General features: G+C 35.6%; 4 protein-coding genes across 4 annotated transcripts; 3 read left to right on the top strand and 1 right to left on the bottom strand.

Annotated features, from left to right (window-relative positions):
* The first annotated feature begins 175 nt into the window (after positions 1 to 175).
* On the top strand, positions 176 to 11,772 carry LOC119606106 (calphotin-like). Its single transcript, XM_037959491.1, has 6 exons — positions 176 to 219; positions 286 to 723; positions 3,944 to 4,386; positions 7,746 to 7,806; positions 7,873 to 8,303; positions 11,345 to 11,772. The coding sequence occupies exons 1-6, from the start codon at positions 208 to 210 to the stop codon at positions 11,706 to 11,708; spliced, it is 1,749 nt and encodes a 582-aa protein (XP_037815419.1). The 5' UTR covers positions 176 to 207; the 3' UTR covers positions 11,709 to 11,772.
* On the bottom strand, positions 2,749 to 3,420 carry LOC119606070 (cuticle protein 38-like). The gene is made up of 2 exons (XM_037959455.1): positions 3,350 to 3,420; positions 2,749 to 3,283 (listed from the first exon to the last, which is right to left on the bottom strand). Exons 1-2 carry the CDS (start codon positions 3,359 to 3,361, stop codon positions 2,822 to 2,824), a joined length of 474 nt encoding a protein of 157 aa, XP_037815383.1. The 5' UTR covers positions 3,362 to 3,420; the 3' UTR covers positions 2,749 to 2,821.
* On the top strand, positions 3,809 to 4,460 carry LOC119606072 (cuticle protein 16.5-like). Its single transcript, XM_037959457.1, has 2 exons — positions 3,809 to 3,879; positions 3,944 to 4,460. The coding sequence occupies exons 1-2, from the start codon at positions 3,868 to 3,870 to the stop codon at positions 4,391 to 4,393; spliced, it is 462 nt and encodes a 153-aa protein (XP_037815385.1). The 5' UTR covers positions 3,809 to 3,867; the 3' UTR covers positions 4,394 to 4,460.
* A 2,528-nt stretch (positions 11,773 to 14,300) lies between the features above and the next one.
* Positions 14,301 to 14,936, top strand: LOC119606071 (cuticle protein 38-like). Its single transcript, XM_037959456.1, has 2 exons — positions 14,301 to 14,341; positions 14,408 to 14,936. Exons 1-2 carry the CDS (start codon positions 14,330 to 14,332, stop codon positions 14,867 to 14,869), a joined length of 474 nt encoding a protein of 157 aa, XP_037815384.1. The 5' UTR covers positions 14,301 to 14,329; the 3' UTR covers positions 14,870 to 14,936.
* Positions 14,937 to 16,018: the final 1,082 nt, after the last annotated feature.

Raw genomic sequence — 16,018 nt, 5'->3', positions numbered from 1 at the left:
TAGCTGGTTTGATGGTATGCTTAGCGCATAACTGAAACATGTTTGACATAAATTTGAATACTAAAATTGCTTTAACCCTTAAGTTATAGTTAATATTTACGTATATTGGCGAAATTATTAACTTTAGCATAAAATCTGTATAAATAGTTTGAGTTTAGTTACAATTTTTATCAAACGTTTTACAACTGTTTCGTTAAACAAATCAATATGTTCAAATTCGTAAGTTCATATTTCTGAAAGAATTTTGAAATAATTTACTTTACTAATTAACTTGATTTACTTTAGGCTGTTGTCATCTTTGCTGTCATTGCCTGTGCTGCTGCCAAACCCGGTTTAGTTGCTCCTTTGGCTTACACTGCTCCCGCCGCTGTAGTAGCTGCCCCTGCTGGTGTTGTTACTGCCACCAGTAGCCAAGTTATTGCTCGCAACTACAATGGTATTGCCACTGCTCCCGTTGTTGCTCCAGTAGCTGCCCCTGTTGTTGCCAAGACTGTTGCTTACACAGCTCCCGTAGCTGCTGCTTATACCGCTCCCGTTGTAGCTAAATATGCTGCTGCCTACACTCATCCCTTGGCTTACTCTGCTCCCGTTGTAGCCAAATACGCTACTGCTTACTCTCATCCTTTGGCCTACTCCACCCCTGTTGTTGCCAAATACGCCGCCGCTTACTCTCATCCTTTGGCCTATTCTGCTCCTTTGACCTATGCTGCTGCTCCAGCTCCAGTTTTGTTTTAAAAAACTGTCTTATTGCGAATTCGAAATGGTGTTGTGAAAAATAAACGAATTAATTTATTAATATACAATTTTTAACTTTTTTATTTAAATAATTTTTCTTTAAAATAACTTCTTTTAAAAAGTTTATTATCCATCAAAAGCTTTCATTGCTTAGTAAGGGGTTCAAATGCGAACATTTACTTATACAATAGCATTTTAGTCATTAATTTAACACGTTGGTATCTTGGGAGTAGTAATCATTACGAAGTAATATAACATTATGACAAAGTTAGGCACATGAAGTTATTGGAAAGCTTTGCTTCACCCGCCCTATAGTTCAGACCTTGCCCCATCCGACGACTATAGTATATATTTCTGCAATCGATGCAGAACACTCTGTCTGGGATAAGCTTAACTTAAGAAGAAAGAAACTGAAATAGTCCCGATGCGTTCTTGACTTCAAAAGACGAGCAGTTTTTTTCTTCGATTCTAAATACAAAAATGTTCTAAAATTTTTTTTGCCAAAAATAACTCCGGGATTATTCGCGAATGTTTAGTCACAAAACCATACGTTGTGTGCAAAATGAAAGAATAGAATCGAAAGCCTCGCTGAATCCGAATCAGATTTTCTCCATTACATCTGGGATTTGAAATTAAAAAAAAAAAATCCATTTTTGACCCTTTTTGAGACGTTATTACAGCACCAAGATGTTGTATACCATCAGAAAGTTAATTTTGTCAACTTTCAAATAAAGCCTTAACATCAGACATATCATCTTTGTTTTTCGAGATATCTTCACCTAAAGCTTGAAATCTCATAGTTTTCGGTATTCATTGTATTTATACTCTACACTGTAGAGTTTACACTACTATAGTGCGAAGGATATTATGCTTTATAAATATAGTTTATAACGAACAAAACTGCTGGATCCACACCTATGTTTCAATCTACTCAAAATCACTTTCCGATTCGATTTAACGATGTCTGTCCGTCCATCAACTTCAGGTATCATACCCTCTCAGCAATTACAGCAGAAATGTACAAAAAAAATCAGTTTTTGTCTATTTATTGTTATATCATGCTTTAGGTGACGATATCTCCTTTGTAACACATCTATCATCTATATTAATATAGCCATGTCCGTCTGTCTGTCTGTTGAAAACACGATAGAGTCCGAATAGAATGAGATAGAGGGTTGAAATTTTCCACAAATATTCGCTATAGGTCCATACAAGTGGACAACCGAAAAACAGCATATCTGTTTCAAAAGTTCGAATATAACGATGAAATTCGTCATAAATAAGTTCCATATGAAAAAAAAATCTCCCTGCCAAATTTTTTGAGGATCGGTCCATAATTGACCCTACCCCCATATAAGGTTCCCTTCAGAAAATTACATTAATGCTCATCACTGGCTTACAAATACGAGTATATCGATGAAATTTCACATAACTGATTTTCTGATAAGCCAAAACTTCACCGCCAAATTTTATGTGGATCGGTCCATAAATGACCCTACCCCCCATATAAGGTCCCCTTCAGAAAATTACTTTAACAATCATTACTAGTATAGCGAAATTTCACATAAGTAAGTTTCTGACGAGCTACAACCTCTCTACGAAATTGTATGTGGTTCGGTCCATTATTGACCCTACCCCCCATATAAGGTCCCCTTCAGAAAATTACTTTAACACTCATTAAAAATACGAGTAGTGCGTTGAAATTTGAAACGAATAAGTATTGCACGAACCGAAATCTTTCTATCAAATTTTATTTCTAAAAATAAATATTATGTTAATTCAAAAGAGTTCGGTCAATAATTGACTTAAGATATATTCCAAGTATCACCCTTTAGTTTACAGGGGAGCATTCCGTTTTCGGCATACGGTTTGATGGTGGGTATACGAGACTCGGCACAGCCGAATATAAAAATCTCACTTGTTTGTATTCTGCTTGGCTATTACCAATAGTTGGTTAAGGTCGTTTAACTTACCGAGAATACAAAAATATATTTTTTAAATAAAATCACAAAGTTTTTCTTTAAAATCGCTTAATCACAGATAATTTTTCTTTTATTTCGCTAATATCATTTAACAAAAACTAAATTTACAACAAAACGGGGGCAGCTGTGTATTTAAGAGGAGCTACAGCAGCAGCATAAGTGGCAGGAACGACGGCAGCATTGTAGTTTTGCTTGAGGTCAACACGACTGCTGGCATAAGCGGCATCCAAATGAGCGTTAGCATAAGCCAAAGGAGTGGCGGCATAAGTCAAAGGAGCGCTGTAAGCAGCAGCAACGGGAGCAGAGTAGGCCAAAGGAGTAGAGTAGGCAGCAGCGTATTTGGCTACAACTGGGGCGGTGTAGGCGGCAGCTACAGGAGCAGTGTAGGCGGCAACAGGGGCAGCTACTGGAGCAACAACGGGAGCGGTGGCAATACCATTGTAGTTACGAGCAATAACTTGGCTGCTGGTGGCGGTAACAACACCGGCGGGAGCAGTGTAAGCTAAAGGAGCTACAAAACCGGGTTTAGCAGCAGCACAGGCAATGACAGCGAAGATAACAATGGCCTAAAAGGATAGATACAAAATTATTAGTTTTCTTATTAAGTGAAAAGAAGATTTCAATTAACTTACGTATTTGAACATTTTGTTTTGATTTTGATTTACTTTAACAAGTGAGAAATTGTTAATGATACTTTTAGCAATTGATGTAAACTTATTTATACTAAAATTAGTTTGAAATTGTTTATAATAATAACGGGTTTTTCTGAAAAGTTTATAACAACCCTCAAAATTATGCCCATGTTCTTGAAAGAAATGAAATAATTGAATTCCCTACGAAATAATGCTAATATCGTTAAATCAATAACAGCTGTGTTCACACTTACAACAAAAATTAAAGCATTACTCATGTGATATTACTAAGCAGTATGAAACGTTTATTAGTTGTTTGATTAGTGCATAATTCAAACATGATTTACATACATATGTATACAGTAGCGTATAATACAGTATATACAATGTTTGTTTTATAAATTAGTACAAGATATAATAAATTAATTTGTTATAAATAGGTTTTGTGTTTTTAAAATTTTCATCAAACTTGTTTCATCTGTTTCGTTAAACCAATCACTTCTGCAAACTTAAACAAAATGTTCAAATTCGTAAGTTTTTCTTTGTGATTTTTCAAAAAGTATCAAAGATGTTTATAAAGTTAAATTTTTTTAGGCTGTTGTCATCTTCGCTGTCATTGCCTGCGCTGCTGCCAAACCCGGTTTAGTTGCTCCCTTGGCTTACACTGCTCCCGCCGCTGTAGTAGCTGGCCCTGCTGGTGTTGTTACTGCCACCAGTAGCCAATATATTGCCCGCAACCACAACGGTATTGCCACCGCTCCCGTTGTAGCTCCAGTAGCTGCCCCTGTTGTTGCCAAGAGTGTTGCTTACACTGCTCCCGTGGCTGCTGCTTATACCGCTCCCGTTGTAGCCAAATACGCTGCTGCTTACTCTCATCCTTTGGCCTACTCCTCTCCTGTTGTTGCCAAATACGCTACTGCTTACTCTCATCCTTTGGCCTACTCCACCCCTGTTGTTGCCAAATACGCTGCTGCTTACTCTCATCCTTTGGCCTACTCTGCACCTTTGACCTATGCTGCTGCTCCAGCTCCAATTTCGTTTTAAAAAACTGTCTTACGGCGAATTTGAAATGATGTGATGTTGTTGAAAAATAAACGAATTAATTTATTAATACACAATTTTTAACTATTTTATTGAAATAATTTTTCTTTGAAAGGACTTCTTTAAGAAGTTAATTACCCAGCAAAAACTTTCATTATCAAGTATATGTATAGGGACAATTATTGACCGATTGTCGTCAAATTTGATAGAAAGGTTTCGGTTCGTGCAATACTTATACGTTTCGAATATTAACGCTCTACTCATTCATTTTTAATGAGCGTTAAAGTAATTTTCTGAAGCGGACCTTATATGGGGGTAGGGTCAATTATGGACCGATCCACACAAAATGTTGTAGAGAGATTTTGGCTTGTAAGAGGTTAACTTATGTGAAATTTCATCGCTATACTAGTATTTTTAAGCCAGAAATGGGCATTATGATCATTTTCAGAAGGGGACCTTATATGAGGGGTAGTAGGGTCAATTATGGACCGATTCTCAAAAAATTTGTCAGGGAGATTTTTTCTCATATGCTCGAACTTTTAAAACAGATATGCTCGTTAAAGCGGTTTTTCGGGTATCCACTTGTGTGGGGGCTATCCGAAATTGTGAACTGATATCGCCCATTTTCAATACCAAACAAGCCCTACCTATAGAGAATATTTGGGGTAAATTTCAACCCTCTATCTCATTTCGTTTCGTCTCTATTGTGTTTTCAACAGACAGACAGACAGACGGACGGACGGACTGACAAACATGGTTAGATCGTCTTAGAATTTAATAAGGACCCAGAATATATGTACTTTTGTGGGTCTATGACCGTGAGATTTGTGAATAAAGTTTGAAAATGTCTAAACGATACGATTTGAGAAGCCAAGCTGGATCAGCAGAAGATCTAAATTCTACAATAACGGATGTAGAAGAGCAGCCCGCAATAAACCAAAGCCAGTTAAATGAAATACTTTCCTGCATTGAAGAACTAGCCAAGTCAGTAGCTGATAACCGCAAAGAAATGGCTATTCTTAGAAATCAGATAGCAGCTAATCAAAATCCGCAAGAACCAGAAATTCCTGCCATGAATAGAAATGTTGAAGAGATACCTCAGCCACAGATGGTGCCTCAAGAATCCCCTATAGTCCCTTGTGATTCAGCCCAAAAATGATATGATTTGTCACAATTTTCTGGAGTCGCTGAAGATTGCGGTTTATTCATCGCTAATTTCAAGGACACTACTAATATGTATAAGTACAGCAATCGCCAAAATTTAATGCGTTTACAAAAATGTCTACAAGGTCAGGCCAGAGACGCTGTTATTTCAATGTTAATATATCCCGATAGTGTTCCACAAGTCATGGACGAATTGGAATTTCGTTATGGAAGGGCAGACATATTAATTCGTTCCCAATTGATGAAAATACAACAATTTCCGCCAATAAATTCAAAGAAGTTGAGTCAATTTATCGAATTTTCTACAAAAGTTAAGAATGTTGTGACCTTTCTCAATTCTGCAAACTGCGCCCACCATTTGATGAATGCCACGTTACTGGAAGAGTTAGTCAACAAACTTCCAGCTGATAAACAGTTTGATTGGACGCGTGTTGCTATGAGAATTAAGCCGTTCCCTTCAATAATAGAATTTTCTGAACAAATTTACACAAACAAAATCTTGTGTAAAAATACTAGGAAAATGAAAACCGGTTATAGTCCAAAATCTGAAAAAATTCCTTTCGGTAATAACAAGGGATGGTTTCAGTTCTTCTTCTATAAGGTGACTTGGTACATAAATTGTGGATTTAGGTCAATCGGTTTCATCATGCTTCAGGAAAGAGGGACCGACTATCCATTTACTTTCTGGATTGAACTTTGGCGGGTATTTTGTTCGTGTTCCAGCGTCTGCTACATTAAGTTGAGTAGGAACCCAGTTCCACTGATCAGGCTTTGTATTTTTTATGATTTTCGCAACTCTATGACTTACATAAGCTTTGAAACGACGTTCCTTGGAATAAATCCATTGCAAAACTGTTTGGGAATCGGACCAGTAATGACATGACGATATTTTGAACTCATGGTTTTGTATAACTGACTTGGACAATGACCAATATTTCGATGTGTTACAAACGGAATGACAAAATCATTCATATATTAACCAATTTTAATAATATGGTTATCGAGTTATCAACATCAATTATATCATGAAAACATGGAGATATCGACGAACTCATGCCAAACTTAGTATAACTTCAACTTGTTAACTTTCGATATTTCAAACCGATTCTAAAATCGTTAAAACCAATTAACAATAATCATAATATAAAATGTCTTCAAATGATATAGACTATTGATGCAATACTATTCAAGAAAAAACAAATTTTTAAATAAATATATAATATTTATTAGTTCTTTAAAATCATATCAAAATCTCATATTTTTTAACAATACATCAGTTTTTAAAACAAAACTGGGGCAGCAGCATAAGTCAAAGGAGCTGAGTAAGCCAGAGGATGAGAGTAAGCAGAGGCATATTTGGCTACAACAGGGGCGGAATAAGACAAAGGATGAGTGTAGGCAGCAGCGTATTTGGCTACAACTGGGGCGGTGTAAGCAGCAGCTACAGGAGCAGTGTAGGCTAAAGTTTTGGCAACAACAGGGGCAGCTACTGGAGCTACAACAGGAGTGGAGACAATACCATTGTGGTTGCGGGCAATAAATTGACTACTGGTGGCAGTAACAACACCGGCGGGGGCAGCTACTACAGCGGCGGGAGCAGTGTAAGCCAAAGGAGCACCAATCAAACCGGGTTTAGCAGCAGCACAGGCAATGACAGCGAAGATGACAACAGCCTAGGGAAATTTTCTTTAATTATTAACAATATTGATTTTCAAAACTCTTGCAAAATACTTACGATTTTGAACATTTTCTATGAGATTGATTTGTTTCAAGAAACAGTTAAAACAAGTTTGATGTTAACTTCAAGTAAATTTAAACTATTTATAGTAATTGTTTTATTATAATTATTAATCAATAACACTTAATACATTTTGCCTATAAACCTTTAATATTTTCAGTTGAATTTATGTAAATCATATTTGAATTATGCACTAAGCATACCAACCATGAAACGATTCGTACTGCTTAGTAATTTTAGGTGAGTAATGCTTCAATATTTGTTGTAAGTGTGAACACAGCTGTTAATGTCAATTGATTTAATAAAATCAATCTTATTTTATGGGGAATTCTTGTATTTTATGTCAAGAACATGGTTTATTTCTATGATGGTCATTTTACTTTTAAACCGTTATTATTATAAACAATTTCAAACTAATTTTAGTATAAATAGGTTTACATCAATTGCTTAAAGTATCATTAACAATTTCTTACTTGTTAAAGTAAATCAAAATCAAAACAAAATGTTCAAATACGTAAGTTAATTGAAATCTTCTTTTCACTTAATAAGAAAACTAAAAATTTTTAATTTATCCTTTTAGACCGTTGTTATCTTCGCCTTGATTGCCTGTGCTGCTGCTAAACCCGGTTTTGTAGCTCCTTTAGCTTACACTGCTCCCGCCGGTGTTGTTACCGCCACCAGCAGTCAAGTTATTGCTCGTAACTACAATGGTATTGCCACCGCTCCCGTTGTTGCTCCAGTAGCTGCCCCCGTTGCCGCCTACACTGCCCATGTTGCCGCTGCTTACACCGCCCCAGTTGTAGCCAAATATGCTGCTGCTTACTCTACTCCTTTGGCCTACTCTGCTCCCGTTGCCGCTGCTTACAGCGCTCCTTTGACTTATGCCGCCACTCCTTTGGCTTATGCTAATGCTCATTTGGATGCCGCTTATGCCAGCAGCCGTGTTGACCTCAAGCAAAACTACAATGCTGCCGTCGTTCCTGCCACTTATGCTGCCGCCGTAGCTCCTCTTAAATACACAGCTGCCCCCGTTTTATTGTAAATTTAGATTTTGTTAAACGATATTAGCGAAATAAAAATATGATCTGTGATTAAGCGATTTAAAAGAAATGAATGTATTTTTATTCAAATTTCTTGTATTCTTCCCATACATACATAAATGAGCGGTAGGGTCAACTAAAAACCGGTAGTCGTAAAATTTGGTAGAAAGATTTCGGTATTTATAACATTTATTTGTTTCGAATTTCATCGTTGAACTTATTTATGTCGAATTTCATCGCTATTCTCGTATTTTTTTTTAAATAAGAAATACTCGAATTTTAAGTAAATCCCTCTCCTAAAGGGAACCTTATATAGGGTCTGTGATCAGTTATAGATAAATCCTCATCAAAATCGGAATGAAAAATGATGTTCCTTTTTATGTTGAAATTCATTGTCGTAATCTGCAGCTGGTTGTATATATGAAGGGAAGGTTCAATTCTGGACCGATCCTCATAAAAATTTATAGACCGATTTTGGTTTATATTAAACATGTTTATGTCTAAATTTATCGCTTTACTGTATTTAGAAGCCAGTAATTAGGGATGGGTCAATTACTGACCGATCCCCATAACATTTTGTAGACTGTTTTTGAATCATATAAAACTTGTTTATATCGAATATCATCGCTGTAATCGAATTTGTATGCCAGTAATTAGCATTCGGTAAGAAGATAACTGTACTCGTATTTTTAAGCCAATAATGACTTATTTTCTTAAGGGGACCTTACAAGGGGGGTAGAGTAAATAATGGACCTGCACTCATAAAAATTTGTACAGAAATTTTGGTTTATATTTATCTTCTGCATTCGTATTTTAAAAGCCGGTAATAAATGAGCGTTAAGGTCATTTGCTGCAGGGGACCCTATATGGGGGGTAGAGTCAATTATGGACCGCTCCTTAAAAAAATTTGTTAGAGAGATTTTGGCTCATATGAAACTTATTTGTGTCAAATTTCATCGCCATATTCATCTTTTCAAACAATTATGACTGTTAAAACAATTTGTAAGGGGGCTATGCGAAAACGTGGACCGATATTGCCCATTTTCAAACCGTACCTATAAGGAATAGGTATTTGTGTTAAATGTTCAACTCTCTAGATCTTTCCGTTCGGACACAATCGTGCTTTCAACAAACAGACGGACAGAGAGATATACAGCTAGACAGACGACAGACAAACGGACATGGGCAGATCTTCTTAGAATTTAATAAGGACCCCTAATCTATGACCAATATTCCAATGTGTAATAAACGGAATGACATAAACATCTTTTAGAAGGTGGGTATAAAAATGTAATTTTCAAATGCGAATATCTCCTAAGCTATATGAGATAACTGATAGCTGCTTATAGTGATCGAAAAAGAGATTATATAAATGATATCTTTAATCGGAATACAAACGAAGAAATAAGATTGTTTTAAAAATGTAACCTAACCGATGTGTCCTACTTTGCGGATCAAATTCTAAACCTAAACTTGTCAACACTTTCTCTTCACTTATTGATCAAATTTGGATTTAATTTTAAAATTTCGATTCCAATCAAATTCGGGTAAATAATTTGGAACCTGTTTTAAAAAACGTTCTTTTTGTACAAATGACTTTGTAGTAATAATAAGTCAGAATGTATAGTCGGTCATGGCTGACTATTTTATAGAAGAGAGGTTATATGGGTGACAAGGGAAATATAAGCCTATCCTTATAAATGTTCATAGAGGGATTTATCACTAACATTAAAGTTAATTATGCAAAATTTCATCGTAATACTAGTGTTTATAAGTTAATTATTGAACTTCAAGTCATTTGCTGAAGGGGACTTTTTATGGGGGCTATGATCAAATGAAGCCCGATCATAACGAAAATCGACAGCATCATTTAGACTTATATAAAACAATGTCTTACTGATTTTTATAGAGATACTAGAACCTTTAACATAATTATGGACTCAAAAGCTCTATTTGGGAGGTACGATTGTATGGGGGCTAGGTGAAATAATGAACCGATTTTAACCATTTTTAATAAGCTTCGCCCTTATGTGCCAAATTTCATCAAATTATCTTGAAAATTGCGACCTTTATTTGGATTACAAGGTTTACATGGGTGGACAGACAGACAGACTGACTGACAGACACACAGACGAGCGGACATAGCTAAATCTATTCAGAAAATTATTCTTATTCATTTATAGGACACAAATTTTTGTGTGTTACAAACATCAGCATAATCCTAACATACCCTCCCCACTAAAGTGGTGTAGGGTATAAAATGCAATTACAAAAATTTCAACATAATTGGTACCGATTGAATGAGTCATATGTACATATATAAGGGAACTCTTTGGTACTTTTTTGTTTTAAACAAAAACTATTTCTAATAATTTGATTTTGTTAATAAAATAATTTACAATTAAAACAATAACAATACCTTTATTTATGTACTGGTTAAAAATTTTAAATAAATTTAACAGTTTGAGCTAATTTTTATGTAAAACATGTATAAATTATGCTTTAAGCATAACACTCTCAAACTCTGCATACTGCTTAGTATTATTTAATGTAAACCAAGTCATTTTGTTATAGGTAAGTGTGAACAGCTATTTTATATTTATATGAAATTCTTTTAAAATTTTTAATTCAAGAACATAAACCTTATTTCTGAGGTTAGTTTAGTTTTATTGAAAATTCATTAATTTGAATTAAATTTTTTTTGTATAAATATGGTCACATCAATTGCTTAAAATATCATTAACAATTTCTAACTTGTTAAAGTAAATCTAAAGCAAAACAAAATGTTCAAATACGTAAGTTAATTGGATTATCCTTTAAACAGAAAAGACAAATAATAACTTTTAAATTATCCTTTTAGGCCGTTGTTATCTTTGCTGCCATTGCCTGCGCTGCTGCCAAACCCGGTCTTGTAGCTCCTTTGGCTTACACTGCTTCCGCTGCTGTTGTTGCTGCCCCCGCCGGTGTTGTCACCGCCACCAGCAGCCAATATATTGCCCGTAACCATAATGGTATTGCCACCGCTCCCGTTGTTGCTCCAGTAGCTGCCCCTGTTGCTGCCGCCTATACCGCCCCAGTTGTAGCCAAATACGCTGCTGCTTACTCTACTCCTTTGGCTTACTCTGCTCCCCTTGCCGCTGCCTACAGCGCTCCTTTGACTTATGCCGCCACTCCTTTGGCTTATGCTAACGCTCATTTGGATGCCGCTTATGCCAGCAGCCGTGTTGATATTAAGCAAAACTACAACGCTGCCGTCGTCCCTGCCACTTATGCTGCCGCCGCTGCTGTTCCCGTAGCTACTCCTTTGGCTGCTCCCGTAGCCCCAGTTGCCCCTGTAGCTCCCATTAAATACACTGCTTCTCCAGTTTTGTTGTAAATTTAGATTTTGTTAATCATCTTGTTACGAATCGAAATAAAAGATCTGTGATCTAGCGAATTTTAAATAATATATTTTTTTGTTCTAAATTATACGATTTTTAGTTCTCTATTGAAAGTAAGGAAAATCTTGTCAGATAACTTAAGTTTTGACAAAACTGGTGGATTTTTAATATTTGAAAGCGTATAACATCCCAAAAGTTTGTTAAAAGTCATAAGTGATTTTTGTATGTCTTTAATATGAGGGTCCAAGTCCCATAATTGACATTACTGAAGGTTGCCTTAAACATACATTTTTTAAGCCTCAGATAGATTTTTTAATAAAGTCCATTTATGGTGGCTTAGGTCAATTATGAAACGAAGCTTGCAGCGCTTGACAGAGTAGTTTAAGATTTCCTTCTGAAATGTCTTAAAAATATACATAATTTACTCTTTGAATTCTATAGAACTCGGTCCATAGTTAAACCTATCCTAATGATTATATAAATGTCATTGTTTTGATACATAAAGACAAATTCTAAAGTCGAAATTAAATTTCAATTTTATAAATAGTTCTAATCGAACAGTCGAACGGACTGAAGCACGACCGCATAGGTCATGGCACCATCCTACAAAAGATAAGCAGATCAATCATGGGACAGGAAACAGACTACATTCTATCTACACTGAATTTTAATACCAACCAGACCAGAATGGGCCGCGAACACTGTCCTTAGGGACGACGTGATCTCAATCTATACTGATAGCTCAAATATTGGGAATCTTCTCCGAAAAATTAAATTTTCTACTGTCTCTGCGACTACCTAACACCCGCACGGTCCTTCAGGCAGAGATACATGTCATCTATACAGCCGCGAGAAAAAGCCGGGAACTAAATTTGAAAAATTGACTATACATATATACTTGGACAGCCTTGCATCAATGAAGGCTCTTAACTCCAATGTTATTAAGTGGAAATGTCTTCTCAATTGTATTCAATCATTCAAGCACAACTGACACAACATCACGTTGAGTTGATATGGGTTCCATGACATGAGGACATCTGCGGAAATGAACTATCTGATGAATGCGCAACCAAAGGATCGTCCCCGGACTTAATCCATGAGCAAAAGGATATTCACACTCCCCTGACGATCCTATCAAAATTGATAGATGAATGGGCTTTGAGTGAGGCGAAACTCAGGTGGTCAAATATCACCACATGTAGAATATCGAGAATGATCTGTCCCACTCGGACAACAGATAGGACTCTCTTGTCTCTTATTAAGAACTCGATTAGGCTTCTAACTGGTATGATTACTGGGCACTGTATAATTGGACATATGTCGGAAAGTATGGGCTACCAGAAGCTGCTTTGACGAAGAAGAATGGAATCGGTATAATACCTTCTATGTGACTGCCCAGGCTTACAAGATCACAGACTACTCTATCTTGGTAAAGCTCTTTTTCATGATCTGGACTGTCTCAGAGATGCGTCACTAATAAACATGATCGATCGGTTTTATTAGAAGCACCGGCTAGTTTTCACGGAGACCGAACGAATCAAGTACTCAATGAAATTAGGGAGGGAAACCATTCTCTCAGTATTAGGGAATGGTTATTCTAAGGGTATCACAATGGGCCACAAGGCCTCCGAGTAAACTCGCTTGCTAGCGAGCAACCCACGTAACCTAATCTAACCTCGAATAGAACATGACTTTTTCTCCCACAAAACATTTTCATTGAGAATATGAAAATTTCATAAATAGTATGTAATTTATTTATTTGCTTTGATATTACATTACAAAAAGTTCCAATAAATGTCCATTATATATTAAACTGATTATATAATTTCTTAAAATAAACATATATTGCAATTTTGTAGAAAAATAGAAAAAAATCTAGAAAAGATGAAAAACAAAAACTGAAAATCTAAATTTTCATAAAATTCTAAAAATAACACTCATGTGTCCCAATTTTTAGTGTGAAAATCATAAAAAATCGTTATTGTAAAGAAAATTTCCAAAATTTTTCAACAAAAGGCTTCTAGATTTAGTTTAAGAAAACTATATAATGAAAAATTTCATACTATTAATGAAATTATTCTTAAATAGTATGAACTTGAAACAATGCAACATTTCATAGTATTTGTATTGAAACTTTTTTCTGTGTAATTGTTAAACCAACTCACAGATAAAATTTGCTTGAGTAAATCCCTTCGTTTTTCGAAATATAGAAGCAGCTACAAAAGCAATATCGGGAGTAGAGATAATATCATCAAAGCTACTTAATACATTTTGCATATAAGCATTTAAAATTTCAATTGATTTTATATAAAACATGTTTGAATTATGCACTAAGCATACAACTATCAAATTATTCATACTGCTTAGTAATTCCAACTGAGTAATGCTTTAGTTTTTTGTTGTAAGTGTGAACAGCTGTTAATGTTTAGCGTTATTTTATGGGGAATTCTTGTATTTTATCTCAAGAACATGGTTTTGCTACTATGATGGTCATTTTACTTTTAAACCGTTATTAATATGTAAAATTTCAAATCAAATTTAGTATAAATAGGTTTACATCAATTGCTAAAAGTATCATTAACAATTTCTCACTAAAGTAAATCTAAATCAAAACAAAATGTTCAAATACGTAAGTTAATTGAAATCTGCTTTTCACTTAATAAGAAAACTAATAATTTTGTATTTATTCTTTTAGGCCGTTGTGATCTTCGCTGTCATTGCCTGTGCTGCTGCTAAACCCGGTTTTGTAGCTCCTTTAGCTTACACTGCTCCCGCCGGTGTTGTTACCGCCACCAGCAGCCAAGTTATTGCTCGTAACTACAATGGTATTGCCACCGCTCCCGTTGTTGCTCCAGTAGCTGCCCCCGTTGCTGCCTACACTGCCCCTGTTGCCGCTGCTTACACCGCCCCAGTTGTAGCCAAATACGCTGCTGCTTACTCTACTCCTTTGGCCTACTCTGCTCCCGTTGCCGCTGCTTACAGCGCTCCTTTGACTTATGCCGCCACTCCTTTGGCTTATGCTAATGCTCATTTGGATGCCGCTTATGCCAGCAGCCGTGTTGACCTTAAGCAAAACTACAATGCTGCCGTCGTTCCTGCCACTTATGCTGCTGCCGTAGCTCCTCTTAAATACACAGCTGCCCCCGTTTTGTTGTAAATCTAGATTTTGTTAATGATATTTCGATCTAAAATATATGATCTCTGATCTAATGTTTTTAAAATAATTTCTTTGTCTTTCTGTGTCTTTCCTACTTTTTATGACCTATTTCAGGCAGGGGAATTTGAAAATTTAGAATAGTATTTTAGTAGAACTTAAAACAAGAAGAGTACCGTTTGTGTTTTAAAGTACTAAACTAATTTTCCACTAGACTATAGGTTATAGGCAAGACTTAGTCTAAACGATAGACTGGACTAATTTAGACAATAGACTAGACTATATAGACTAGACTATAGACTAGACTATAGACTAGACTATAGACTAAACTATAGACTAGACTATAGACTAGACTATAGGCTAGACTATAGACTAGACTATAGACTAGACTATAGGCTAGACTATAGACTAGACTATAGACTAGACTATAGACTAAACTAGACTAGACTATAGACTAGACTATAGACTAGACTATAGACTATAGACTAGACTATAGACTAGACTATAGACTAGACTATAGACTAGACTATAGACTAGACTATAGACTAGACTATAGACTAGACTATAGACTAGACTATAGACTAGACTATAGACTAGACTATAGACTAGACTATAGACTAGACTATAGACTAGACTATAGACTAGACTATAGACTAGACTATAGACTAGACTATAGACTAGACTATAGACTAGACTATAGACTAGACTATAGACTAGACTATAGACTAGACTATAGACTAGACTATAGACTAGACTATAGACTAGACTATAGACTAGACTATAGACTAGACTATAGACTAGACTATAGACTAGACTATAGACTAGACTATAGACTAGACTATAGACTAGACTATAGACTAGACTATAGACTAGACTATAGACTAGACTATAGACTAGACTATAGACTAGACAATAGACTAGACTATAGACTAGACTATAGACTAGACTATAGACTAGACTATAGACTAGACTATAGACTAGACTATAGACTAGACTAGACTAGACTATAGACTAGACTATAGACTATAGACTATAGACTAGACTATAGACTAGACTATAGACTAGACTATAGACTAGACTATAGACTAGACTATAGACTAGACTATAGACTAGACTATATAGACTATAGACTAGACTATAGACTAGACTATA

This window comes from Lucilia sericata, unplaced genomic scaffold (genome assembly GCF_015586225.1).
Source record: "Lucilia sericata isolate MDLA Ls3-8-SP2 unplaced genomic scaffold, ASM1558622v1 Contig000551F_arrow, whole genome shotgun sequence".
Lineage (NCBI taxonomy): Eukaryota > Metazoa > Arthropoda > Insecta > Diptera > Calliphoridae > Lucilia > Lucilia sericata.
Note: the sequence above shows the minus strand (reverse complement) of the source record. Positions and strands in the feature narration are given on the sequence as shown.